Here is a 26,135-nt window from a genome sequence, read left to right as displayed (position 1 = left end):
ATTCCAGGCTCAGAGATTGCTCCTGGCAGGCACAGGAGACTATATGGAGCGCCGGGATTCGAACCGATGACCTCCTGCATGAAAGGCAAACGCCTTACTTCCATGCTATCTCTCCGGCCCCCTATTTTATTATTTTTTAAGAGAGCCAATGTACCTCCACTGGTCAGCCTTTGTACAATAGGCAGCCCAGATGGGCATGGAGAAGTACTAAATAGACAGATCTGTTCAGATCTAGATAAGACTGTGTCAAGGAAAACCAGTCACCCTAATATCATTTGTTTTAGAAAATGACCAGGGATAGAAGTTTGCATGGAATAATAACTAGCTGTGAGATATTTCTGATTTGAGTTTTACATACATACATACATACATACATACATACATACATACATACATACACACATGGTTTTATACATATACATGCATGCATATATACACACCTTTCTTATTTTATTCACAGAAGATTCCAGGTGTTAAAACAGTATAGATAGCTCTGTGATCATGGAGTTGTTTCTTAGTTTGATTAAATGTTTAGGTTAGGGTAAATTATTTATGCAGATGAAAATCATGAATTCTGCCAGACCTTACATCTTATCCTACTTTAACATTAAGCCCTTAATTTGCAGCTCTGTTTTATTGCAATTCTATTAGAGAAAGCCTTTAGAAAAACTTAGCTGTTCTTTTCCCTTTCTCCACTGTTATTCGGTAGAATTAAATAATTTAATAACCTCTAAGAAAGCCGAAAGGGGCCTTTAGGGAGAACCCAGTCTTGGACCGTCTAGAGAGCTATTCTGATTTTAATGGCTTTAATTTAACCACTATTGAATTACTTTATTTAATTCACTTTCCTGATTTATCTTCTTTAGTCATACAGATCCTGAAAGACCTAGAAATTTACAGAATATTTTTTTTCAGTAGGTATGCAAAAGATATGTAAAATAAAGAGACACATCCTTTCTTGGGAAAGGGCAATGTGCCACACTTGCATTCTTAACCCTTGAGGAGTTCTAGGGTGGAAGTTTAGTTATCATAAGAATTTTCTTGTGTCCTGAGGCCACTGCCATTATAAGACTAAATGATTTGAACCTACAAATGGAGGAATACTTGAAAACCAATCAGTTCACGTGGTGTCTTTGTTTCCCTTAGGAGGACTGGAATGAAATTGACCCAATTAAAAAGAAAGACCTTCACAGCAATGGGGATGAAAAACAACAAAGCATGGAGACTCTCCCTCCAGGTACTATGACAGCCAGAAGCTAATGGTCTGGAAGTCATCTTGCACACTGAATGAGCTGGATATGAATGGTATTTGGAGTATATTGCTTATATTATGGTAGTTGGTGACACTGTCCAAGAGCAATGCTTTGCTGCCTTCTTTAGTAGGTTGGTAATATAAATTACCACCACTCTGATCTAAAAAAGGACTTTTTTTCAAGTGCCCAAGTGATATGACTTTGAAAAATCATATCTTATATGATCTTATAAAATGCATCTGGATTGCTCTGAATTCCAGCTGAAGTAGATTTTGGTTGGTTGGTTGGTTTTTTTCTGTAAATACTTTTTTTTTTGGGCCACACCCATTTGATATTTAGGGGTTACTCCTGGCTAAGCACTCAGAAATTGCCCCTTGCTTGGGGGGACCATATGGGACGCCGGGGAATCAAACCGCGGACCTTTCCTTGGCTAGCGCTTGCAAGGCAGACACCTTACCTCTAGCGCCACCTCGCCGGCCCCATAAATACTTTTTTTATTTTGTTTTGTTTTGTTTTGGGGTCATATCCGGCAGCGCTCAGGGGTTACTCCTGGCTCTATGCTCAGAAATCACTTCTGGTAGGCTTGGGGGACCATATGGGATGCTGGGATTCAAACCACTGTCCTTCTGCATGCAAGGCAAATGCTTTACCTCCATGCTATATCTCTGGCCCCTAAATACATATTTTTAAAGGGAGGCAGCCAGAATTTATGGGAGGGAAAAAAGGATTTAAAAAATAGAAGATGGGGGCTGAAGTGATAGTACAATGAGCAGGAGGGCACTTATATTGCACATGTAGACTATTTTCAATAAGTTTTTCAGAGTATTCTTAGTGCTTTTTGGGTCTGCAAAATGGAGCACAAAGAGAGATGTCCCATATGCCTTCATTCATACATAAGGTTTCCTACATTATTCATATCTCTCCAGAGTAGAACATTTATTATAAGCAATGAACCAACTTTGGCATAACATACCCAAAGAAAAAGTTACAGAAACAACTGAATTGAAAAGAAGAGCCTATTGACCAGAAAACTAATATTTTTAAAGTAATTATTTTTTACACTTTTAATAACTATTTATTGATTTACTGTTTTTTAATATGTAATTTCAGGATTTTAGCTTCATATCACTTTATAAGTGTGTAATTCTCACCATTCCTACCACCAGACTTCTATTGACAACTCATCTCTTAAAATGATCATTTTTCTCATTCCTCTGACCTTCTTTCCTTTTCCTTCTGGTAGCCAATATAATTATGTCAAAGTTTTGAGTTGTTTTCATTCATTCATTCATTCATTCATTCATAGTTAATTTTCTTTAATAATTCATAATTCACATGATATAGAGTCTGGTACTTTCCCTTCGGTTCCTCTTTTTTTTTTTTTTTTTTTTTGGTTTTTGGTTTTTGGATCACACCCGGCAGTGCTCAGGGGTCACTCCTGGCTCCACGCTCAGAAATCACTCCTGGCAGGCACGGGGGACCATATGGGATGCCAGGATTCGAATCACTGTCCTGCATGAAAGGCAAACGCCTTACCTCCATGCTCTCTCTCTGCGCCCCTCCCCCCTCATTTTATTTACCATAATTATCATGAGATTTATCCATCTGGCCCAGAAATACAGGATTTTACCCTTTTGTTTTTGTTTTTGGTTCAGGGATGGGAAAAGTTTGGACCACACCTGGCAATTCACAGGGCTTATTGCTGGCTCTGCTCTTAGAGTTCACTCCTGGTAGATCTTGGCAGACTATACAGAGATTGAACTCTTGTTGGCATATGCAAAGCAAGTGCCCTATCTGCTATGCTAGCTCTTCAGTCTCTAGGGTTTTATCTTTTTTTTTTTTTTTTTTTGGTTTGGGCCACATCCTGTGATGCTCAGGGGTTACTCCTGGCTATGCGCTCAGAAGTCACTCCTGGCTTGGGGGACCATATGGGACAATGGGGGATCAAACCGCGGTCCGTCGTAGGCTAGTGCTGGCAAGGCAGACACCTTACCTCTAGCGCCACCGTGCTGGTCCCGGGTTTTATCTTTTTTAATGGCAAAGTAGTATTTCGATTTGGGAAATGGGAGAAAAAAATATAGTATTATATACTACTGTGGATTACTATACCACTGAATGTAAATACATTGCATTTCTTTAATTATCTCTCAGTAGATGTTTAGACTGATTCTTTGTTGTGGCTGTTGTAAATAATGGTGCCATGCACTTATGATTGCCTACTGTTAGATTCAGAAAGGTCTGTTTATTTGTAACTTGCTAAAGGCTTTATATGTTTGTTTGCTTTTTTAATTTTATTGAGACCATTGTGAATTACAAGTTTTTCACAGTTGTATTTCAAACATATAGTGACAGTGAACTAGGGCCATTTCCACAACCATTATTGACCTCCCTCCACCATAGTTCCCAGCATGCATCCCATCCAAGAGTGGACCCTTAGCCTCCTGGACTACTAGAGTAGCAGGTCCATTTTGTGTTTAGCTTGTTATAGTTTAGATCTCTTGATTCTATTGTTGTTAACTATGGCTTGGTTATTTAGATCTCACTTTTATTTTATTTTATTTTATTTTTTTTGTTTGTTTTTTGGGCCACACCCGGCATTGCTCAGGGGTTACTCCTGGCTGTCTGCTCAGAAATAGCTCCTGGCAGGCACGGGGGACCATATGGGACACCGGGATTCGAATCAACCACCTTTGGTCCTGAATCGGTTGCTTGCAAGGCAAACGCTGCTGCTGTGCTATCTCTCCGGGCCCTCACTTTTATTTTTTTACTCAGTGCTCCTGAGATCCCTTGGCCCCTGGGTTTCATGCACTTATTATTATTATTATTATATTTTTACAATTTGTAAGATACAGAAATATGAGGCTAGGGACTAAAGAGATAGCACATTCGCCTTGTATTTGCCTAGCTGACCCAGGACAGACCCAGGACAGACCTGGGTTTGATTTCCGACATCCCATATGGTCCCCAAGCCTGTCAGGTGTGATTTCTGAGTGCAGAGCCAGGATTCATCATCTTCCCTACTTCACAAATAGTGAAGTTAATATTTTTCATTTAGAGAAGTAAGTTATGAGAGATTGAGTGATTGATTTTCATGACCTTATCATTATCAGTGTCCCCAATCTCTGCTGATCATGACATCCTGCTTTCATGCAGATACAAGCAAATTTACTTTGTATGGCTTTTCAGTAGTTTATTTAGGTTCTATTCGGTTATCACTAATGCCACCAGTTCGTTTGTCTTTGAATGTTTTTAATCCTTTCCTCCCATCTAAATGAGAGCTTCGCAGGGTAATGGACTCTAGGTTAAAACTTTCTTTTATTCAGTAAAGTAAGTATGTCTTTCTAACTCTTTCTTTGCCTGTACTATTTCATATGGGGGATCTGTTGTGATTCTTGTATTTTAGGTTTATCTGTTTTCTTGCTGCATTAAGAAATTTATTTCTCTGTTTTTCATCATTTTGATTACTTTATGTCTTGGTGTTTTGGTTTAGTCTCTTTTGATTTTCACTCCTTTGGACTCTTAAATTTGCATAGCAACCCCCTTCTGTAGTGTAGGAAAGTTCTCAGCTGTTATTTCTCCCACTACTCATTCTTCCCCTGTCCCCCTTTTCCTCACCTTCTGGTAGTTTTATAATTCGGAAAATATTCCTCTTGTTCATTAAGTTATATTTTCTTCCATCCTTTAGTCTCTTTTCTTTTTTCACTTTTATATTAAGTCTGTTTTGGGACAGTCTTTGGAGGTTGAAGCAAGGTTTTTCTGTCATAAAAGGCTTCTTGAACTGTGTTTCTTCACATTTAGTAGCTCTCAACTCAGATCTGTCTTCTTAGAGAAACCTTCACGATTCCCTTTCATCTCTCCTCTGTCCCATTTTTTAATTGTTTTCTCTGTTAGATTTTTTCGCAGAACTTTTCTCAGAGCACTCAACTCAGCTGTTATTGATACATTTGTTATTATAATTTTTTATTATGTCTGTCTTCCTCCATTTGTTAGAATGCAGTTTGCAGGAACATATAAGCCTGGTTTTGCTCTTTTCTCTAGAGGAGCATACATGATGCATAACACAGAGTCAGCATGAAGAATATTCCAAGAATTTCAGGCTACTCCAGTCCCACAGGTGGTAGACAGTAGACATCTCATGAAATCCTCTATTGTACACATTTTATTCAAGAATATTATTCTGGGGGGGCCGGAGAGATAGCACAGCGGCGTTTGCCTTGTAAGCAGCCGATTTATATTTATTTTTTGCCAACTCCCAGTTGGTTCGAATCCCGGTGTCCCATATGGTCCCCTGTGCCTGCCAGGAGCTATTTCTGAGCAGACAGCCAGGAGTAACCCCTGAGCACCGCCGGGTGTGGCCCAAAAACCAAAAAAAAAAAAAAAAAAAAAAAAAGAATATTGTTCTGGGAGCTTGAGCGATTGCACAGCAGTAGGACGTTTGCCTTGCACGTTACTGATCTGGGATGAACCTGGGTTCTATCCCCAGCATCCCATATGGTCTCTGCCAGCCTACCAGGAGCGATTTCTGAGCGCAGAGCCAGGAGTAACCCCTGAATGCCACTGGGTGTGGCCCAAGAAAAAAATAAACAAAAAAATTATTCTGATAGTGCCAGTGTGGTTGGCAACAGCGATTGAAGTTACAGGAGTTTAGAGATGCCACCCCCATAGTTACTGTTGTCTCCTCTTGCAGACCCATACTGATTAAGTATGAACTCCTCCCTCTACTTACCACCCCCACTACTTCATGAGAAGCAAGTAGGGTAGAAGCAGAATGTTAGACAAACATCTCCCCATCATGGTGTCTCACAATGAAGAATATTCACACCATTAGACAGTAAAATTAGAGTCGGGTCATTTTAATTCTGCAGTAGGCAGCGCTGTTATGAATATAGCGGAGGCTCCCATTTGTATCTAAGGGGAGTGAGCTAGCCTCATGAGGAGGAAGGATTTAGTGTTTTTGAGCACAGTTCTCGGTTCCTGCAAGTACATGAGAGTGTGAGGGTGGGAAGGTGGAAAAACAAAAGATTAGTTTTCTTTAAGGCATCAGTGAGTATGCCATAGTTTGAAAAACACATTTAGAAATATTTTAGGTATTTTAGGTCGACAGTCCAACTGGCTCTCATAGCTTTATGTTTATGGAATATGAGCTTATTTGCCATAATTTGGGGGCTGGTGAATTGTAGAAGTGCTTTCCCACATCAGACACCAGACGTCTAACCCTGAGCATTGTTTCCATTTCCACTAGCGATGATGAGATAAGGGTGTGACCTCTTAAGACAATTATACCAAGAAGTGGATGAGCTTTCAAATAGAAATTTTACTCTGGCCTTGAACAAGGCCATTCAATTTTTGTAATGGAACCTCAATTTTTCCTTCTTGGAAATAGAGAAACAAACAAGATATTTCTTTGATTATGTATAAGGAACCCACGTTCCTTTCACAATATATGGAATCACATATACAGGAAGCCTTGCCTCCTTTCCCTGTTTCCCATACCCTCTTCTCTCTTGGGTCTTTCTAGGGAAAGTCCGATGGCGGGATTTCAATCAGGAAGCTTACATCGGAGGGACAATGGTCCGCTCTGGGCAGGACCCCTATGCCCGAAACAAATTCAACCAAGTGGAAAGTGACAAGCTGCGAATGGACAGAGCCATCCCTGACACCAGACATGACCAGTAAGTAACATGCAGTTAGGAGTCAGCCTTGCTCTTTTTTTCTCCCCAAACTCCAAAATAACTGAACATGTGTTGTGCTTTCGTAGAGTAGAAAATCTTGAAAAAAAAAAAATACTGTGTCTTGTCGCAATGGAACATAACCTTTGAGAAAGTCAAAGAAATTGTTTGGATTGGGTCAGGTTCTAGTCTTTCAACTACCCCAACAGTAGTAGCTGGAGACTACTAATTGACCAGAGACTGGGAGTTGGCAAAAAATAAATATAAATCGTTTTACTGACTTCTCTAATCATGTCTGATTTTTAGAATCCACTTATAAAGAAAGGACAAAAGTAAAGTTTTCATAGCCTTGCTGGAAGGAAAAAAGCATAGCTTAAGTTGAGTATCCATAACTACTGAAAAGAGGGAGAAAGGTCAGTAGATGAAGCTCAAAGGGCTTATGTGCATGCTTTGCAAAATTCAGAAGGCCAGCCTGGATCCCCAGCATTGCGTATTTCCCAAAACATTGCTGTGAACAATCTCTAAACAGAGCCAGGTGTAGATCGTGAGTACTGCTGGGTATAGACATAAAACAAAACAAAAAGTAGAAATTAGAAGAAAAAAGTAGTCTGTCCTTTTGATGCTTAAGGGATCTGGTACAAGAGTGCAAGGTACCAAATATCTCTAGATGCCTGTATCACTACCTAGGAAACTGATACGATGTCTATAACTCATGGCCACTCGGCACCTTTAATCTTGTTGACAAGAATCTTTGGGATACTGTTCATATTGAGACTCAGAGGGTGATTACTGATTCAGATTTTAAAAATTAAGAAACTACATTTTGAGGGCAGAAGTTGGAACTTGATGCCTTTTGCTCACCAAGTCACTTTGAGTCATTCATCCTGTGTTAGGGCAACATGATTTAAACATCCACAGTTCAGATACTATGGTCAGGTCTTAAGATTTTAGTCAGGGGGCCGGAGAGATAGCATGGAGGTAAGGCATTTGCTTTTCATGCAGGAGGTCATCGGTTCAAATCCCGGTGCCCCATATGGTCCCCTCTACCTGCCAGGAGCAATTTCTGAGCCTGGAGCCAGGAATAACCCCTGAGCACTGCCGGGTGTGACCCAAAAACCACAAAAAAAAAAAAAAAAAAAAAAAAAGATTTTAGTCAAAAGTCTTGTCCAAGTTTGGAGGTGAGATGGGACAGGTGAACTCAGAAATGAGAGCATGTGGAACCAGGCACTCTAAATCAAGACATTCACAGCCCGCAGCAGTTAGTTAGTTAGGCAAAGCCCAGTAGGAATGAAGTTTGAGCTGGAGACATCAAGGAAGATGGAAATTTGCATTCTCTCCAAGTGTCTTGGCAGAATTGGGAAGTAAATAATCAAAAGAGAAACAGAAAAATCAATTCATGGAGATGTTAAAATTTTGCTTTTCATTGTCAGATAAAGATATACATACATTGCAAGAGCACTTTGTCCTATCTTCTATGTGAGAGAGCTGGGGAGTCAGGGTACTTTATACATAAGTGAGGAAGTTTGGGAGTCAGGGCACCCCCACATACCTTGCAGTGATTGGGGGAAACTCTAGGACTGCGTCCTGTCATACTTGGGGGATCCATATTGTGCTGAGAATCAAAACCATGTCAAATGCATGCTGGGTATTCTCCCTAGCTACTGTATAATTTCCCAACCTCTTTATTTTTTTAATCAACTTTATTAACAATTTATTATTAATTAAATGCCCAGTGTTCACTTTGATTTCTTGTTTTATTTCTGTTTTTGTTCTTTTGTCCTTTCTTTTTTCTAATTTTTATTATAACACCATGATTTATTAAAATTTGGTTAAGACATTAACTGTTCAAATACCAGTGTCCCCAGTCTCCCTCCCACCATCATAACCTGTCTCAATGCAGGCACAAACAAATAGACTTTATGTTGTTTATTACAACACATAGGCAGTGGAATTATCAAAATTCAGTTAACATGAGTCAATTTGAAATGATTGTTATGTCTTACCATGGTGCTACTAAAGCCAGTGTCTAAGGATTTACTGGACTGTGATTGGTGCTAGTTGAACCTTCTGTGTTTACTGTATAGGCTTACTGATATTGTAGATTACTATGTAACTTTTCCATCAAAGTTCCTGTGATAATATTGGGCTGAAACTACAAAACAATATTGAGGTGTCCAGGACTTATAGATGTAAAACAAATTTGGTGGCCAAGAAGTTTGATACGGTTAAATCACAGAAGTGAGCCAGTTCTGTCAGAGAGTGTATGGGCTAGTGTTGGGCTACTGTAGCTCATGCCCAAAGGAGAATCTGCTCTGCACTCCCTTTCTGAGAAATCCGCAGATATATCCTCCTGGACCAGGTTATCTGGAAATTGTCAGCAGTCATTACTTATATTTTTGGATTTATTTTATTTAAATACCCTGGTTACAGAACAGTTCATGATTGAGTTTCAGACACACGATGTACGCCATCCTTCACCAGTGCATATGTTTCCTGCTATCAGTGCAATGCACCAATTTTCCCTTCCACCTTCCCTCCTGCCTGTTCTGGGGCAGACATTTTACTCTCTCTCTCTCTCTCTCTCTCTCTCTCTCTCTCTCTCTCTCTCTCTCTCTCTCTCTCTCTCTCTCTCTCTCTCTCTCTAACTCTCTCTTTTACTCTCCCCCCCCTCTCTCTCACACACACACACACACACATTCCTCCCCTCTCTCCTCCCTCTGCTTTTTTGCCTTTTAGATACTATAGTTTTCATTATTGTTACTGAGGGAGTACCATGCATATCACTTTATCTCCTTCAGCACCCAGATTTTGTCTAGAGTGATAGGTTCCAACTATCTTTGTCATAGTGGTCCCTTCTCTGCCCTAACTGTACTGCTCCACTATTTGTGGAAAGCTTTCTACCATGAACTGGTTGGTCCTCCTGGCCCTTAATCACTATTGCCACTGCATATTATGCCATACTTCCTTTCATTTTTCTTAGATTTCACAAATGAGTGAGATTATCCAATGTTTATCCCTCTCTCTCTCTGACTCATTTAGCCAGCAAAACACTCTTGATATGCATCCGTGTATAAGTAAATTTTATGACTTCATTATTTTTCTAACAGCTGCATCGTATTCCATGGGGTAGCTATTCCACAGCTTCTTTATCTGTTCTTGGGCATTTTGATGGTTTTCATATTCTGGCTATTGTAAATAATGCTTTGATGAACATAGGAATGCAGAGGGCTTTTTGCATGGTGTTTTTTTTGATTCCTAGAGCATGTACTTAGGAGTGGTTTTGCTAGATCATATGGAAGCTCAGTTTCTAGATTTTTGAGGAATATCCACATATATATGTGTATATATATATATGTGTATATATATATATATATATATTTTTTTTTTTTTTACAAAAAGGCTGCACCACTCTGCATTTCCACCAACAGTGAATGAGAGTCCCTTTCTCCCTGCATCTGTATCAGCACTTGTTGTTCTTATTCTTTGTGATGAGTGCCATTCTCTGGGGTGTGAAATAATATTTCATTGTTATTTTAATTTGGATATCCCTATTAGTGATGTGGAATAATTGGATTCAAGTCCTTCTGACCATCTGTATTTTTTCTTTGAGGAAATGTCTGTTCATTTCTTCTCCCCCTTTACATGGGTCTAATACAGGGGTCCTCAAACTTTTTAGACAGGGGGCCAGTTCACTGTCCTTCAGACTGTTGGAGGGCCAGATGATAGTAAAAACAAAAATTATGAACAAATTTCTATGCACACTGCATATATCTTATTTAGAAGTGAAGAAACAAAATGGGAATAAATACAATATGTGGCCCGTGGGCCGTAGTTTGAAGACCCCTGGTCTAATACTTTGTTGCCAAGTTCTACCAGTGCCTTTCTATATCTTAGTTATTTTTCTAATGGGTACTAGGTGAATACTTTCTCCCATTCTGTAGGTAGTCTTTGTATTCTAGCACTGTTTCTTCGGGTGCAGAAGCTTCTCAGTTTAATGTAGTTCCATTTGTGTATCTTTGCTTCAGCTTGCTTGACCAGTAGTGTTTCATCCTTGAAAATGCCTTTAGCTTTAATGTCATCTATGCCATCTATTCTGCCTATGCTTTCCTCTATGTACCTTCTGTTTCAGGTTGATAAAAAAGGTCTTTTATACATATTGGTTTGACCTTTGTACATGATGCAAAGAGAGGTAGTGCTCACTTTATTGACCAGTTTTCCCAACACCACTTGTTGAAAGGTTTTCCTTGCTTCCCTTTCACTATCTGGATTATTTTTTGCATTGACTTTTGCTTCCAGACCTGCACCTCTCCAGGTCCTGGTTTTGGAGCCTGAGGCTTCATTCTCAGGCATCACACTGCAGAAGTCATTTTGAATTGTGAAAAACACAACTGTAGATATTATAGTGAGAGTAAGTGGAATTTCACTGTATATAAACACATGCTTCTTCATTGCTCACAACCACCACCACCACCACCACCACCACCACCACCACCACCACCACCACCACCACCACCACCACCACCACCACCACCACCACATCACCACCAGCATCCTAGTGTTACAAAAAATGTTCTCTAGTTCCTTTTACCTGGGGTCTTTCATCTGGTTATTTGTCACTTTGTCTCAAAATAGGCTCTATAACTTCTGAGGAAATCAAGCTAACCCTTGTCTGTCTCAATTGGTCAAGCTGCTCGTGCTCTGCAAGTGCCTTACTGTGGCCAAGAGGGATCCACGTTGAGAAAGTGCTGCTTCTTCTCTTTCAGATGTCAACGAAAACAGTGGCGGGTAGATCTCCCAGCTACTAGTGTGGTTATCACATTTCACAATGAAGCCAGGTCTGCCTTGCTAAGGACAGTGGTCAGGTGAGGCCAGGGGTCATACTTATTCCCACATGTCATCGATTTTGGGGGCAGGAAGGGCACTAAAAACTATAAAGGGCTTAATCCTGGCTCTGTGCTCAGGGATCACTCCTGGAAGTGCTTGGAAGAGGGATAGAATCTGTATCAGCCCTGTGCAAGGCAAGTGCTTTACCCACTCACTCTACTATCTCTCTGACCCTAATGTTGCAGCTCTTTTAAGAAGCATTCCCTGATCATGATCTTAAACCCAAATTGTGAGCCCAGCATAACTAGGCTGATCTTGTTTGAGTAAATATACAAGCCACCTGACCATACTGCACAAGAAGAGGCTAACATCTCTTCCAGCCAAGAACTGGGGCTAAGATAGGAGAATTGCCTGTCCCAGGTGATAGCCCCTAAAAGACTGACTGCTTTCCTCTTTCTGCATTTTCTCAGTGTACTTAAGAAAAGCCCACCCCATCTCATCAAAGAAATCATCTTGGTGGATGACTATAGCAATGACCGTAAGTACCAAGAACAAATTCACCCTATATGTGGCCCTTCTTTTGGATGCCAGCCTTCTTATAGTGTGAGTCTTAATGGTGATTTTCATGAAAAAATAGAAATGAGGGCCTCAGAAAGGAGAGGGTCCTCTCTGATGATAGATGATCCATAAATGATTGAGAAGTGCTGTGCTTGAAGCAAAGCCATTTAAGAAACTTGAAGTTCATACCTCTCTGCTGTTCTTATTGTAGCTGAGGATGGAGCACTCCTGGGGAAGATCGAGAAGGTACGAGTCCTTAGAAATGATCGCAGAGAAGGTAAGACACTTTGTTAAATTCAGTACCAAGACTGTTGAATTCCTACTTCTTTAGAATTGAGCAATAACTTACACAGTTCATCTTAAAAAACAACTAGCTCCTGTTTGTTCCTTCTTCCAGAGCCTCTGCCAGCAAATATGGTATGAACATTCAAAGTTTATCCCATGAATCAGTGGAAATTGTATACCAGGGCAAGAGTAAAATTACACTTTTATTTATGTTTTTCAAACCTTACCTTTCTTAGATAGAAAAACTTATCAGTGTCCCTTGAGTACTAGAGTGTAGAAGAAAACAAATTTAGAAATGTGTAATTTGATGACTCCATACTTCAGGCAGGCAAACATCTAAGAAAATAATTGGAATTTAGGTTTGACAGCCTGCTGTGGGGGGTGGGAGGGAGGGAGGGAAGGAGGAAGGGAGGAAGAGAGAGGGGAGAGAGAGAGGGGGAGGGGAGAGGAAGAGGGAAAGGGAGAGAAGAGAGGGGAGAGAATGAGAACTATAGTCACATGCTTAAAGGAAGGGGAGAGGGAGAGGGAGAAGAGGTACAAGAGAGTCCAGAGCGGGGGGAGTATTAGTTTGATATACTTGGGGGAAAAAGCTAAAAGTACAGTATAGTTAATTTCCAGTGTACCAGTACTGTTTTCGAGTTTGTTAGCTGAATTCTAGGTTCCACTATAGTTCTGAGAAGAAATCTTGCAATATAATAGCATTTCCAAGCTTTATAAACGCGAGATGTTTAGGGGCCAGTATAGCAGGTAAGGCATTTTGCTTTGCACAGCTGACTTGGGTTCAAACCCTTGTATTCCATATGGTATCCCAAGCTCTGTCAGGGTCAGGAGTAATTCTTTAGTACAGAGCCAGGAGTAACGAGCATTGTCAAGTGTGGCTTCCAAACCAAAACCATGAGTTGTTTTTGCTATTTGAGGATAACTGTTTATCCTAAAATGGTGGTCATATTTTTTTTAATCACAGTATATATCTTTCTTCTGCTTCACATTGTTCAGAACAGCTGGAGTCAAGGAAAGCAGCTTTTTTTTTTTTTTTTTAGTGAGAGTCTTCTCAGCAGTAAAGCTATTGGTCCTGTTAAGGCAGTGTTATCCAGCACAATATTTAAACAACAAAGATCATAAGCACATAAGATACAAATAAAATGGGATCAGACTTGTTCCTCATTAGCTTTTGTTTGCTGGACTTTTATAACTATGACAGGTTACTTGTTTACCTTATTAGAGAATGCTTTTAAACTGCTTAGACATAATAATGCTTCTAAAGGTAAACTTTTTATTTACTTTAAGTTAGGAGATTCATTTAGATAAGAACTGCCATGGATGCTTCTTTTTTTTTTTTTTTTTTTTTTTGTGGTTTTTGGGTCACACCCAGCAGTGCTCAGGGGTTATTCCTGGCTCCAGGATCAGAAATTGCTCCTGGCAGGCACGGGGGACCATATGGGACGCCGGGATTTGAACCGATGACCTCCTGCATGAAAGGCAAACACCTTACCTCCAGCCTATCTCTCCGGCCCCAAGGATGCTTCTTTTTTCTTTGAGCACAAGTAGTAGAAGAACACTACTGGCAAAACAATTTCAGCTGATCCCAGCATTTTGATGCTAAGACCTGGTGATTTGGCTCTGCTTCGTCTCAGCAGTGTTAGGAGTCACTAAGGCCATAACCTTACATTGCTGGGATCAAACCTTGGACCTTGTGCTTGTGAAGCCTAACCCCTCTTCTCTCTGTATTTGTGATTCTCTTCTTCTAAAGGTAGATACTCTGACAGTCTTAGCCTTTTTCCAACCAAGACCTCTTTCCAAGCTTGTTTTCTTCCTTTGCCTTTCCCACATTCACTCTATTCAGACTGAAACCACCACCACCACCCTCCACACTCTGTCTTTTATATAACCATTTACATGATTTTTTTTCCTTGTGGCCTTGGAATATTATGAATTTAAATTTTTTTTTATTTTTTTTTATTTTTTTTTTGGTTTTTGGGCCACATCCTGTGACGCTCAGGTGTTACTCCTGGCTATGCGCTCAGAAGTTGCTCCTGGCTTCTTGGGGGACCATATGGGATGCCGGGGGATCGAACCGCGGTCCGTCCTATGCTAGCGCAGGCAAGGCAGGCATCTTACCTCCAGCGCCACCGCCCGGCCCCTAAATTTTTTTAATTTAAAGTATGAATTTTAAAGTTATTGACAATTGAGTTGCAGGTATATTAATATTCCAACACTAATTCCACTTTCTAGTATCAGCTTGTATCATTAGTATTCCCATGCCTCTCACCTTCACCCTGCCACCTGGATTGAGCATATATCAAAGTTCGGTGGTTGTAGTTCAGATTTCATGTTTTCAGTGTTGTTGAGTCTGTGCTTTGGCTACAGAGCTATACCACTGTCCATATTACCTACCAGTGTACACAAGGCCCCTGACCTCTGTTTCTCCCTTTACTTCCCTTTATCATCTTCTTTCTTTCCCCCTTGATTTCTTTTCTTCTCTGTCCTCCCTATGATCTGGGATCAAGGGTTTAATTTTTTTTTTTTAATGTGGTGTCGTGATTTACAAAGATACCAGTCCATTCATCAGTGTCCACTTTCCCTACCTACAGGCCCACCAGCCTGCCTCTTTAACACTTTTCTTTCCTTTTAGATATTTTGATTTACAATACTGTTTATAGTATATATAGTTACAGACAATTAGAAGCCCCCTTTTGCTATTGTGTGTAAAGGACCTTTAAACACCCTCACTGATTGTGAAGAGTGTGTCATTTTCACGTAGATAAAGACCAGCATACAGAGCCAGAGTCAAGCATGATATCATCACCTAGAGACAAATAAACTATTGATGACAATACTTTATGTGGTAATAAAAATACTTATCTATTAATAGATCACAAATATCTAGACCCATAGTATAGTTTTGTTTAGAAATCAATTATGTTTTTTAGCTTGTGGTAAGCTTTTGAAGACAATATGATTAAAGTCTCACTATTTGTAACATGATTAAATTGTTACTATTAAAGTCAGCCCCATTAGCACTGGTAGCGTCTAATTAGAAAACTAATTCTAATTAAACAGTTAGGAAAATGGTTCTTTTTTTTTTTGTTTGTTTTTGGTTTTTGGTTCATACCTGGCAGCGCTCAGGGGTTACTCCTGGCTCTACGCTCAGAAATCGCTCCTGGCAGGGTCTGGGGACCATATGGGATGCCGGGATTCTAACCACCAACCTTCTGCATGAAAGGCAAGCGCCTTACCTCCATGCTATCTCTCCGGCCCCAGGAAAATGGTTCTTAAAGCCCTGTGTTTTATTTGCTTGATAAAGGAGACTTCAGTTATGTTAAGTTATGACTTTCTCAGAAAGTCATTCTCCCAGATATCCATTTAGCTTCAAAATAAAGAAGCTAACATGGAACTATATTGGTCCTGTCCCACAAGTCTGCTATAAGTGAATTCGCATGCTGGGGCTAAGTCAGAGTTGATGTAGGACCTTAGGTGATGAACGTGCAATTCTTGTTGCTTTCTTCCTCAGAGGCTAGGGTTTTTTTTTTTCCCCCACTAATGTACTTTTGAACTCACTTCAACAGGCCTGATGCGCTCCCGTGTCCGGGGGGCTGATGCAGCTCAAGCCAAGGTCCTTACTTTTCTGGATAGTCATTGTGAGTGCAACGAACACTGGTTGGAGCCCCTCCTAGAGAGGGTGGCTGAGGTGAGGAGTGCAGTGGGAGGGCCCAGGCTTCACCTGAGGTTTTCTGTGACACCATAGAGAAGGAAAAGTGCTTCCATTATATGTGTTCAGAATGTTACTACAGGGGCCGGAGAGATAGCATGGAGGTAAGGCGTTTGCCTTTCATGCAGAAGGTCATCAGTTCAAATCCCGGTGTCCCATATGGTCCCCCGTGCCTGCCAGGAGCAATTTCTGAGCCTGGAGCCAGGAATAACCCCTGAGCACTGCCGGGTGTGACCCAAAAACCACAACAGAATGTTACTACAGTATTCTGAGGGGGTCATTTTGCCACATTGGAAGCCTGAAACGCAGATGGCTGGAGAAAGCTTGATGAGTTTATGACAATACTTTCTAAAGAAGATTTTCCTTTCTTCTTTGCTGTATCTTTTCAGTCAGCTCTCTAAACTTAAAAGTGACAGGGTACTCCAACTATCTTTGGTCTCTTCAAGTTTAGTGTTTACTGTTTTTCTACTAGCTGATGATAGGAGCAGTTAGCTAGAGAAGCTTAAGAAGACCTAAGGCTCAGGCCTTCAGCCAGATTGCTCCCTGTTAGAATCAGCCTATGTGGAGCAGCAGTGACTACACAGGAACTAGGGTGTCTGTCAGACAGATAACTTCAAAATACTTATTTTGATATTGCCTTTGTCCTTTAATCATTTATCTTTCCTTCTGCTGGTTTCATGGACTACCCTTCCTAAAAAATTCGTCTAAAAAATTCTCCCTTAGGGCAATAAAGCAAACTTAATGAAAGTAGAAGAGAAATATAAAATAAACAAATCAACAACTTTTTTTACAGCATAACGAGGTAATTCATGGGAAATAAGTTTGGAAATATTAATAGCCTGAAGGCACTAATACTTATGGTGATCATAATTATTACCATTTTTCCAGTGCTTGAAAATTGACAGATGGGAAATGAAGAAAGGGCTTTCTCCAGAACTATCTCATGCAACTGCATTCTTTTTGTGGGACAGAACACTTTGTTGCGGTTCTAATCCCTTCTCTTGTCTTTATTTGTATTTTAGGACAGAACCCGGGTTGTATCACCTATCATTGATGTCATTAATATGGACAACTTTCAGTATGTTGGAGCATCTGCTGACTTAAAAGGCGGTAGGTGCCACTCTTGCCTTTTCTGTCCACCTAGCATTTAAACACTGCTGCCTCTCAGTGTTATGAATGGCAGAACAATAGCTTTACACTGTCTGTGTGTATACTACATACTGTGCTACATCTCTGTGCTCAATGAGTAGAATTCCATAGAGAGTGAAAAATAGCATTGCTTTCTTTGAAGAGTTCTCTATTTTCTGTTGTTCTCTTATATCTTTAACCTTCTGTTGCTGTGGTGACACATGTGGCGTAGTACATCATTTTGTTGTCATTTTTATATTTTATAAGCTTCTGGATGTGAATGAAGTCTTCAGATCTGACAGGTTGTGTGTACTAAGTCCCACACTATTTAGGATTTATGAAGTTGAAGGAGTCTGTCTTGGCCTTCTCTATCTCCAGGTTCCCTTTGATGGCTTGAATGTTCTTGGACACACACACACACACACACACACACACACACACACACACACACACACACTGCTTTCTTCATTCATTTACCAATTGAACATTTAAATTGCTTTCATATATATATAAAATATATATTGAAATAGGGGCCGGAGAGATAGCATGGATGTAAGGCGTTTGCCTTTCATGCAGGAGATCATTGGTTCGAATCCCGACATCCCATATGGTCCCCCATGCTTGCCAGGAGCAATTTCTGAGCCTGGAGCCAGGAATAACCCCTGAGCACTGCCGGGTATGACCGAAAAACCACACACACACACAATATATATATATTGAAATATATATTTCACATATATTGCTTTGAATATAATGCTGCAGTGAATATAGAAGACAAGGTATCTTTTTGAGTAGTTCTGTTTCTTCAGATAAATATCAATAAAATGGCAACTATATATATATATATATATGTTTTTATTTTTTAAAGAACCTTCATATTGTTATCTAGAGTGCCTATACCACTTTAAATTTCCACAGTAGTGCTCAATTTACCTTTGTCGCCACATCCTTGGAATTATTTATGTTATCTTATTCTTTCCATACTTCTGAGAGAAATAAGATGGAAATAGACTTGTTAATTCTTATTACATGTAAAAGGAATTTTCACATCCAGTTCCTGAACCTAGACCATGCCAGAAGAAGCCCTGTCCTCATGAAAAGGCTTTGCGAGACTGATGGAGGTGCAGAAATCATACTAGCCCACTCAGAGGAGGTGCTCATGTTCCTTTGACTTTTCCTGAGAAAAGTGACAGTGTTTTTCATCTGACAGGTGCACCAGTTTGTGAAACTCACATCAGCCTGTTGGCCAGTTTGGCTGTGCAGCTTGAGAGCTGTTAGAGCCTTTGCCTTGTACAACATTGATTATTACTCATTTTCTATACCCGAACCAGGGAATTCATTCCAGGAATTCAGTACCTCATTTGTTATGTAAGATGATGGTCATCTTAATACAACTCTTTAAAAGAAGGTGGACTATTTCAGAGACACATAGACTGAAGGAGACGGAGAGAGAGAGAGAGAGAGAGAGAGAGAGAGAGAGAGAGAGAGAGAGAGAGAGAGAGAGAGAGAGAGAGAGAGAGAGAGGAAAGAGAGAGAGAGGAGAGAGAGAGAGAGAGAGAGAGAGAGAGAGAGAGAGAGAGAGAGAGAGAGAGAGAGAGAGAGAAAGGGAGGGAGGGAGGGAGGGAGGGAGGGATGGAGAGAGGGAGGACTAGGACGCCAGTCACTCTGAAGGGACGTGGGATTGGGTCAGCAACGTGACTGAGTCCAGAGCATCAGCAAGAAGTCTGCCATGCTGGGAGAGTCTACCCTTAAGTTAGGAAAAGTTAAGAAAGTGTTCTAACAAATGACAGCAAACTTTCTGGGCTTTAAATAGGATCTGTTCTTAGCTATGAGAAAGCATAAACTTTGGGGAAAATCTTATCTCCTAAGGATTTGAAAGAGTTGATATTTGAGAGACTTTTTCTCCCTTAGCAGCTACATATTTCTAAACAAATGTGAGAATGGCAGGCCGTATGCTAAATCGGGTCTAGATCCAGATACATTCAAAAGAATGTCTTCTAAAATATCTTTCAGAAAGAAAAAAAAATTGAGTGATGCCTCTAGCAGGCTCTTTGAATCTAAAATATTTGTGTTTTACAACCAAATTAATAAAACACTTTAAAAACAAAGGTAGTATATTGGCCGGAAAATGTCACATTCTGGTTAGTCATATCCCTTGTGGTTTCTTCTTGGCTAGTGTTGGTCTTTGAACAGGCTCTGCAAGAAGCTAGCTCAGGTGAGCCTGTATCAGTTTTCTGTCTATATATTCCCCTATGAATAGCCTGACATCTCCCTCCCCCCCTCCCCCCCTCCCCCCCAACACACTGTCACTAACACTCCTTCTTTGCCTAAACCTTCCACTCTGTAGTGACAGCTAACCTGGGAACATTTTTGGCCTAATCAGTGCCTCTGGTGGAGCCATCAGTATGCTAGTCTAGCCCAAGAGACTCCTGATTTGTCTTCCTCTTGTCTTCCCTGTTCAGACTGGATACTGACTGATACTGTTGGGACATTTAAGGAATAAGAACTTAGATGTTGCTGACAAAGCATCCCCTAGTGTGGACCTTCAGAGGCAGAATGCTGAAAGATAGATGGGCCTGGTGAACTAAATAAAGCTGGGCTGTCAGACCCTTGTAGGTACAATCTGATGAGCCATAGTGTGCAAATATTGTCTCATGTGCCAGCAGGTGTGACATACTGGCTGCTGGAGTGTTCCATTTAGAGCTTCTTCTGAATAAATCTGGTATCTCACAGCTGTTGCAAAAGGGGCCAATGACCAAGACCACAATTGGGTGCAGATGCCTGGTTCTGAGTGGTCTGTGAATGCCAAGGGTGCATAAAATAGCCAAGGTTATCAGACATTCATGCTTGTTTCTTTGAGGGGCTCATTTTTTATCTCCAAGTTTTTTTTTCCTCCACCTTGCCTTACTGCATTTTTGTTTCCAGTGTGTTTCAGTTGCTGATTAGAGATGTTGAGGCATTGAAATGTATAGAGAATCCCTCACTGTGTTGCCTTGCCTGGGGAAAGGCAGGTGGCTGACTTAAGTTACCCAACTAACTCTGTTCTAGTCTCCTTATGACTCTGGAAGGTGTTATTGCCATCCCAATTGTCTTCTCATTTCACATTTATTTATTCTCGTGAATTTTCTGTAGAAATTATTGATCCACATTTTCTGTTCTGAGTGAGTGCTTTGGGGGAAGGATTTCCTGTGTACCAGCTACTTTTAACTGCTATTTCCCCTCCACCGTTTTTGTTCTTTGGGTCTTTGCCCCTGCCTCTGCCCAATTTTCATTTATTATTCAGTGAATCTCATTCATCTAGATGTCAGATACTCATAAGTTCAAGGGACAAGGTAGTTTATACACACAACAGTTCCTGTCAGCTCCACATGTTCCCTTCTGTTGCCGGCAGGTTTCGATTGGAACTTGGTGTTCAAATGGGATTACATGACCCCTGAGCAGAGAAGAGCCCGGCAAGGCAATCCAGTTGCCCCTATCAAGTAAGTACTAGATGTCATATAGAGTGCCTCTGCTAGGGTGTTGGTAGAGGCCTTTGGATTGGTCCTCATATTGCCTTCTAATTTGATGCCTCTCAATTGGTTCCTCTGGTTTTTGTGCTAGAAAGTTGTTTCCTCATTTCTTCGTCATCTGGCTTTTTTCCCTCCCTTTGCGGGGTGGGCTTTGTTTTTCCCAGTTAAGGCTACTCAGGCGGCCTGGAGGGGCGGCTGACATCTTGGCTTGTGGTTCCATGTGGTGGAGCAACTGACTTCTGGGTGAACAGCTTGTGATTAGTTTTCTGGCCTGCTATACCTTCCCAACTGTGTGTGGATTATTTTCCGTGTCGGAGTTGCTGCTAGACCTACATCTTTTGTCCTACCCAGACAGGGGACATGGGAATCCCTCTCCCTCTCTAGGGATTGTGGAACACATAATTCACCATTCAAGACTAGGGGAGAGCCCCAGTCTCTGGCTCTCAGTTTCTCAGAGACCTACCTGAAAGCTCCATTAACTCTTTTGCTAATTAAGGGGATTTATCTGCTACAAGGTATTTGATCATAAGGTAAAATACACAAAGGTTTTTTTTTACCCCTAGCCAGCATGGTTTCTTTATACAAGGTAAGCCAACATGCCACTATTCTGTGTTCATTCAGGTGTATTATGTTGAGAATTTTCTACAACTGTGGTGGTCATCAGGTTAATTAACCTTATAAACCAAAGGATGGAAGAAGGCACACACATGTCCCTCTGCTGCTCTCTCAGCAGTCTTGCTCCCCCTCCCATCCCCTTCACCTCTGTGTGTCTTGTGCTCACTGACAACTGGCTTTATAATTCCCAGGCCATAAATCAGCTTTACTTTGGGAGTCTGGGTGCTGCCTCTAACCAATAGGGAAGGTAAGGCTCAGAGATAAATAAGGGAGAGCTTGTTATCAGTGCAGAGTAGATGAACTAGCTTTTATCCCCTTCCTTATCCTGAGCCCACACAGTGAACAGAAGAGCTAAATCAGTGGCCTATTATTAAACCTTCTCCAAGCTGATGAGGTAGTGAGGACAGAGAAAACTGCGCAGAATATGCTAGTAAAAAAAGAAAGCAGCATCACTAAGCAGTTCCTGTGTGCCAAGTAGTGGTTTTTGGCGATCTGCTTAAGGATAAGCAGAGAAAGTGTACTTACCTATGGACTCTTGTCATTGAATGTTTAAGCCTCAGGTTCTGTCTCCTTTTAGAAGACCTGGTACAACCCAGGTACTCTGACAGTATGTGAGCATGAGAAATAAGGAGGCTGAGAGGATCGCCTAGAACTAGGACCTTTAAAAGTCAGCTTGTAAGATTGACCTTAATATAATTGTTGATTCTGGTGATCCAACATTGACCTTCAATTTTTTTTTTTCTCTGTCACCTTCTCTGCCACTTTAGAACTCCCATGATTGCTGGAGGGCTGTTCGTGATGGATAAGTTCTATTTTGAAGAACTGGGAAAATATGACATGATGATGGATGTCTGGGGAGGTGAAAACTTGGGTATGTATGAACTTTCACCATCAGACACAATATAATTTCCTATGTTGAAAAAACTCAACTATGAAAAGGAGAGAAAATTTGAAGTTTTGAAGAATCTATCAGGCAAGGGTGTGTGTTTATGGGTTTTTTTTGTTTGTTTGTTTGTTTACTTGGAAAGAAAAAAAGACATGAGAATTCCTTGGGCAAAAGTGGTCTCAAATAAGTATACATTTTACTTTTTATTATTCTTCAGTTTCTTGGGTTGGGGGCTGGAGAGAAAGCATGGAGGTAGGGCATTTGCCTTGCATGCAGAAGAATGGTGGTTCGAATCCTGGCATTCCATATGGTCCCCCGAGGCTCTCAGGATCAACTTCTGAGCATAGAGCCAGGAGTAACCCCTGAGTACCACTGGGTGTGACCCAAAACTAAAAACAACAAACAAAAAAGTTTCTTGGGTTGGATATTTACATCTGACACCACCAGGACCAGAAGGATGGCTCTAAGGGCTGGAGTGCCAGCTTTGCATTGGATAATCCCAGTTACAGTCCCAGGACTGCATTGTTTGTTTCCCCAGGATCAATTATGACCAAAAATGAACACAAAAAAGTCATCCTAAAAGTGTAGAATGCTATCCACTTGTATTAGATATAGATAAATTTTCTTAAATCCCTTGAAATAAAGTGAAAAATCTTTAACGTCATTTGAAACGGGAAAAACAGGAAAGAAAAATGGGGAATTTTTGTAATGTGGCTCTTGGAGTTGTTTTTAGCCAAGTAGAATGGAAAGGGAACTGGAAATGGGTATGTGTGTGGGTGGGAAGAAATCATATGAGGTGGAAAGACGACTGAACTTCTACCTGACTATGTTGGGAATGACTAACTTTTTTCTCCCCAATAAGCTTTGCAGATAACTTTTACCCTCTAAGGCACAAAGAAATCATATAGATTTTAGTTGATACTAGTAGTTTCATTATTATTAATAATGAGAAAAATACTCACTGTTGAGGGGACCAGAGCGATAGCACTGCAGTAGGGTGATTGCCTTGCATGCGTCTGACCCAGGACGGACTGGGGTTCAATCCCTGGCATCCCATATGGTCCCCTGAGCTTGCCAGGAGTGATTTCTGAGCACAGAGCCAGGAGTAACCCCTGAGCACTGCCAGGTGTGGGCCCCTCCCCCCAAAATTCACTGTTGAGGATATTTGGGGGTTTTTTGTTTTGGTTTTTATTTTTTTTGGTTTTGTTTTCTTTTAAGCCTTTAATAGCAAGTCCTTGAGTTTCTGAGCTGAAACACTTCAGCTCCTGAATGCTGTATATTACTCTTGTAATGGCAGGGCTGCAGTGCCATGGTCTGCCCCAGGATGTGGTCTGGAAGCCTCTCTGTGGTTCCCACAGGACCCTTCATAAGTCCTCTATTCTTCATAAGTTGGATATGCATAAGGATATGCATAAGGATTGTCAGCAAGACAATCCCCAACTTCGGTACTGCCACAGCCTCTCACTGCGTGCGACTGAGCACACTTGCAGCAAGCCTGAGAGGCTTCTCAGACTGTGTGTAGAGTTGGGCTATGAGGAGACCTAAGTACACTCTCAACACTCTCCAAGTTTGCTTTACCAAAACCACTAGAGTGTTCAATTTTCCTTGCTAATGATGTAAATCTGATTTAATCATTGAGAAAGAAGGCACAGAATTCATCTCTACACCTGTGAACTCTTAAGTCCTCAGTGTAGGAAAGGACAGAAACATCTCCATATGGCATATCATTTGATGCTTTCTGGGAGGATTCAGGCCTCTCCTAAAGTCTCAGCACTCATTAGCAGAGCCACAATGTAAACACAAGCTGACTTAGATTAAAAGACCCCAAGTTATACTGAGTAATGCCCCTCAATTATAGGGTTCAAGTGAAGTCAGAATTAAATATAAACTGCAGTTTATGCTTGGTTTTTAAATAATCTCTCACCAAATCCCTGAGTTCCTTTGCTACATATAAGGAGTACTGATACTTGGCCTTCTTCTCTCCAGAAAAAGTGAATGGATCCCTGGAAATATCTTTATTTTTTTAAGCCAACAAACATAAAACACTACCCCCCTTCCTAGCTGCATCAGAGTAATTTCTGACCTTCAGGATAGTTCCTGTATCCTGGGGGACAGTTATTACCCACTTTAGAAAGCACTGTTTAGTAAAACAAATCTTTAACAGCTCTCCCCCACACAAAGAAGCTGGAGAGCTTCTTCTACCTCATTTCCAATTAGGAAATGTCTATTTCAACTTTATAGCTTTAAATACAGAGAAGTTCTTAATCAAAGCTTTCTTGAACACGGAACCGGAAAGCCAGATATCACTGCATAGGCTTGAGTGGTTGTGAGCCTCATGTAAAACTCATGCTTGCTAGCCCATGTGGGCACTCACCTGTGCTGGATTCCTGGCCTTCTATTCACAAGACTAGATCAGCCACTCACTGCATGAGGGCAGTGCCAGCCTGGATGACAGGCATTTCTCAGGGTTTTTTTTTTGTTATGGAAAAGGATGTGGAAAAATTACTCTTTCATCAGATACATGACTTGTAGAAAAATACTGCGTTTGGTTTTTCTGTTTAATCTTCATTTTTATATTTAACTGACCATCTGGGCTTTGGACTGCTCTCAGAATAGGTGTTGATTGGGTCCAAAATATGAATGTGGCCCAGGAGTTTACTGAACTTCTCCCAGTCTAGGACACAAAGTGATATGTGCTTTTGTGAAAGTAAAGTTGTTTCTCCCATATGAGTCTCTGTGAAGAATAGCCTTTGCTAGGGCTGTCCACGGACAGATTTCAGGCATCTATTAGTTACTTTATTGACCTTGGTTAATACTTCAATCCATAAGTACCTTTACACTTTGTGAAGTGGCTGCTTGAGGCCTACTCATCTACAAGGACAAGCACTATTTCCACTGGAGGAACGAGATATTTTTCATTACTGAAAAAATCTAGTGTACTTTTTTTTGGTGTGTTTAGAACCCAGTCCAACACTTTACAGAGGCTACTACCAGTTCTTTATTTGGGCGGTCATTCCTGAGGGTTCTTTTTGTGCCTTTTGATGCTTGGGTGTTCAGTAGCCTTCAATTTGCTTTTTGTAACAGTGTGGACAGTGCAGGTACAGTTGTGCCTTTCCATGACCATGAACCTACTGGTGAAGAGTTCAGTGCTGATTTATGATATTACAGAGATAGCCAGAAGTCTTCATATTCAGAACAGGCACCCCTCACTCTTGGTAATGGTTTCTGGTCTGAAAGAATTTTCTGCAATCACAATACATTCACTTCACTTACTTTTGTGATTGGTCCATGAAGCCAGCTTAGAGGTCCTGGGTATGTACAATGTCCTGGAAACAAGACTGTTCTTTATTCATATCTCCTTTAGTAGTATGGGCTGTGGGGAGACCCAGTGATGGGTGTGGGGGACTGGTAGAAAAAGTGGACATGTAGGTTTCCACACTCTGGAAACTAGCAGCCACCAACCTCAGCTGATCACCCCTGTCTCCATCATCGCAGAAATCTCCTTTCGAGTGTGGCAGTGTGGTGGCAGCTTGGAAATCATTCCCTGTAGCCGAGTGGGGCACGTGTTCCGGAAGCAGCATCCCTACACCTTTCCTGGTGGCAGTGGCACTGTCTTTGCCCGGTAAGTGTTTGAGAGAACTGAAAGGGACCAAGAACATTGCTAATCACCACCAGACCTTGGAAGTTGATCATGACTCT

At 41.0% G+C, this 26,135-nt stretch overlaps 1 protein-coding gene across 1 annotated transcript in view; it reads left to right on the top strand.

Annotated features, from left to right (window-relative positions):
• Positions 1-26,135, top strand: part of GALNT2 (polypeptide N-acetylgalactosaminyltransferase 2) — a 106,136-nt gene that overhangs the window by 59,186 nt on the left and 20,815 nt on the right. Inside the window, 10 exon segments of the mRNA XM_049776487.1 lie at positions 1,147-1,237; positions 6,772-6,925; positions 11,686-11,784; positions 12,217-12,284; positions 12,516-12,581; positions 16,156-16,277; positions 17,321-17,408; positions 20,818-20,905; positions 22,318-22,421; positions 25,932-26,058. Of these exon segments, the coding sequence (XP_049632444.1) occupies positions 1,147-1,237; positions 6,772-6,925; positions 11,686-11,784; positions 12,217-12,284; positions 12,516-12,581; positions 16,156-16,277; positions 17,321-17,408; positions 20,818-20,905; positions 22,318-22,421; positions 25,932-26,058 (1,007 nt within the window).

The sequence above is a fragment of the Suncus etruscus genome, chromosome 7, assembly GCF_024139225.1.
Source record: "Suncus etruscus isolate mSunEtr1 chromosome 7, mSunEtr1.pri.cur, whole genome shotgun sequence".
Lineage (NCBI taxonomy): Eukaryota > Metazoa > Chordata > Mammalia > Eulipotyphla > Soricidae > Suncus > Suncus etruscus.
The sequence above is the reverse complement of the archived record's forward strand: the minus strand, read 5'-3'. Positions and strand labels throughout refer to the sequence as shown.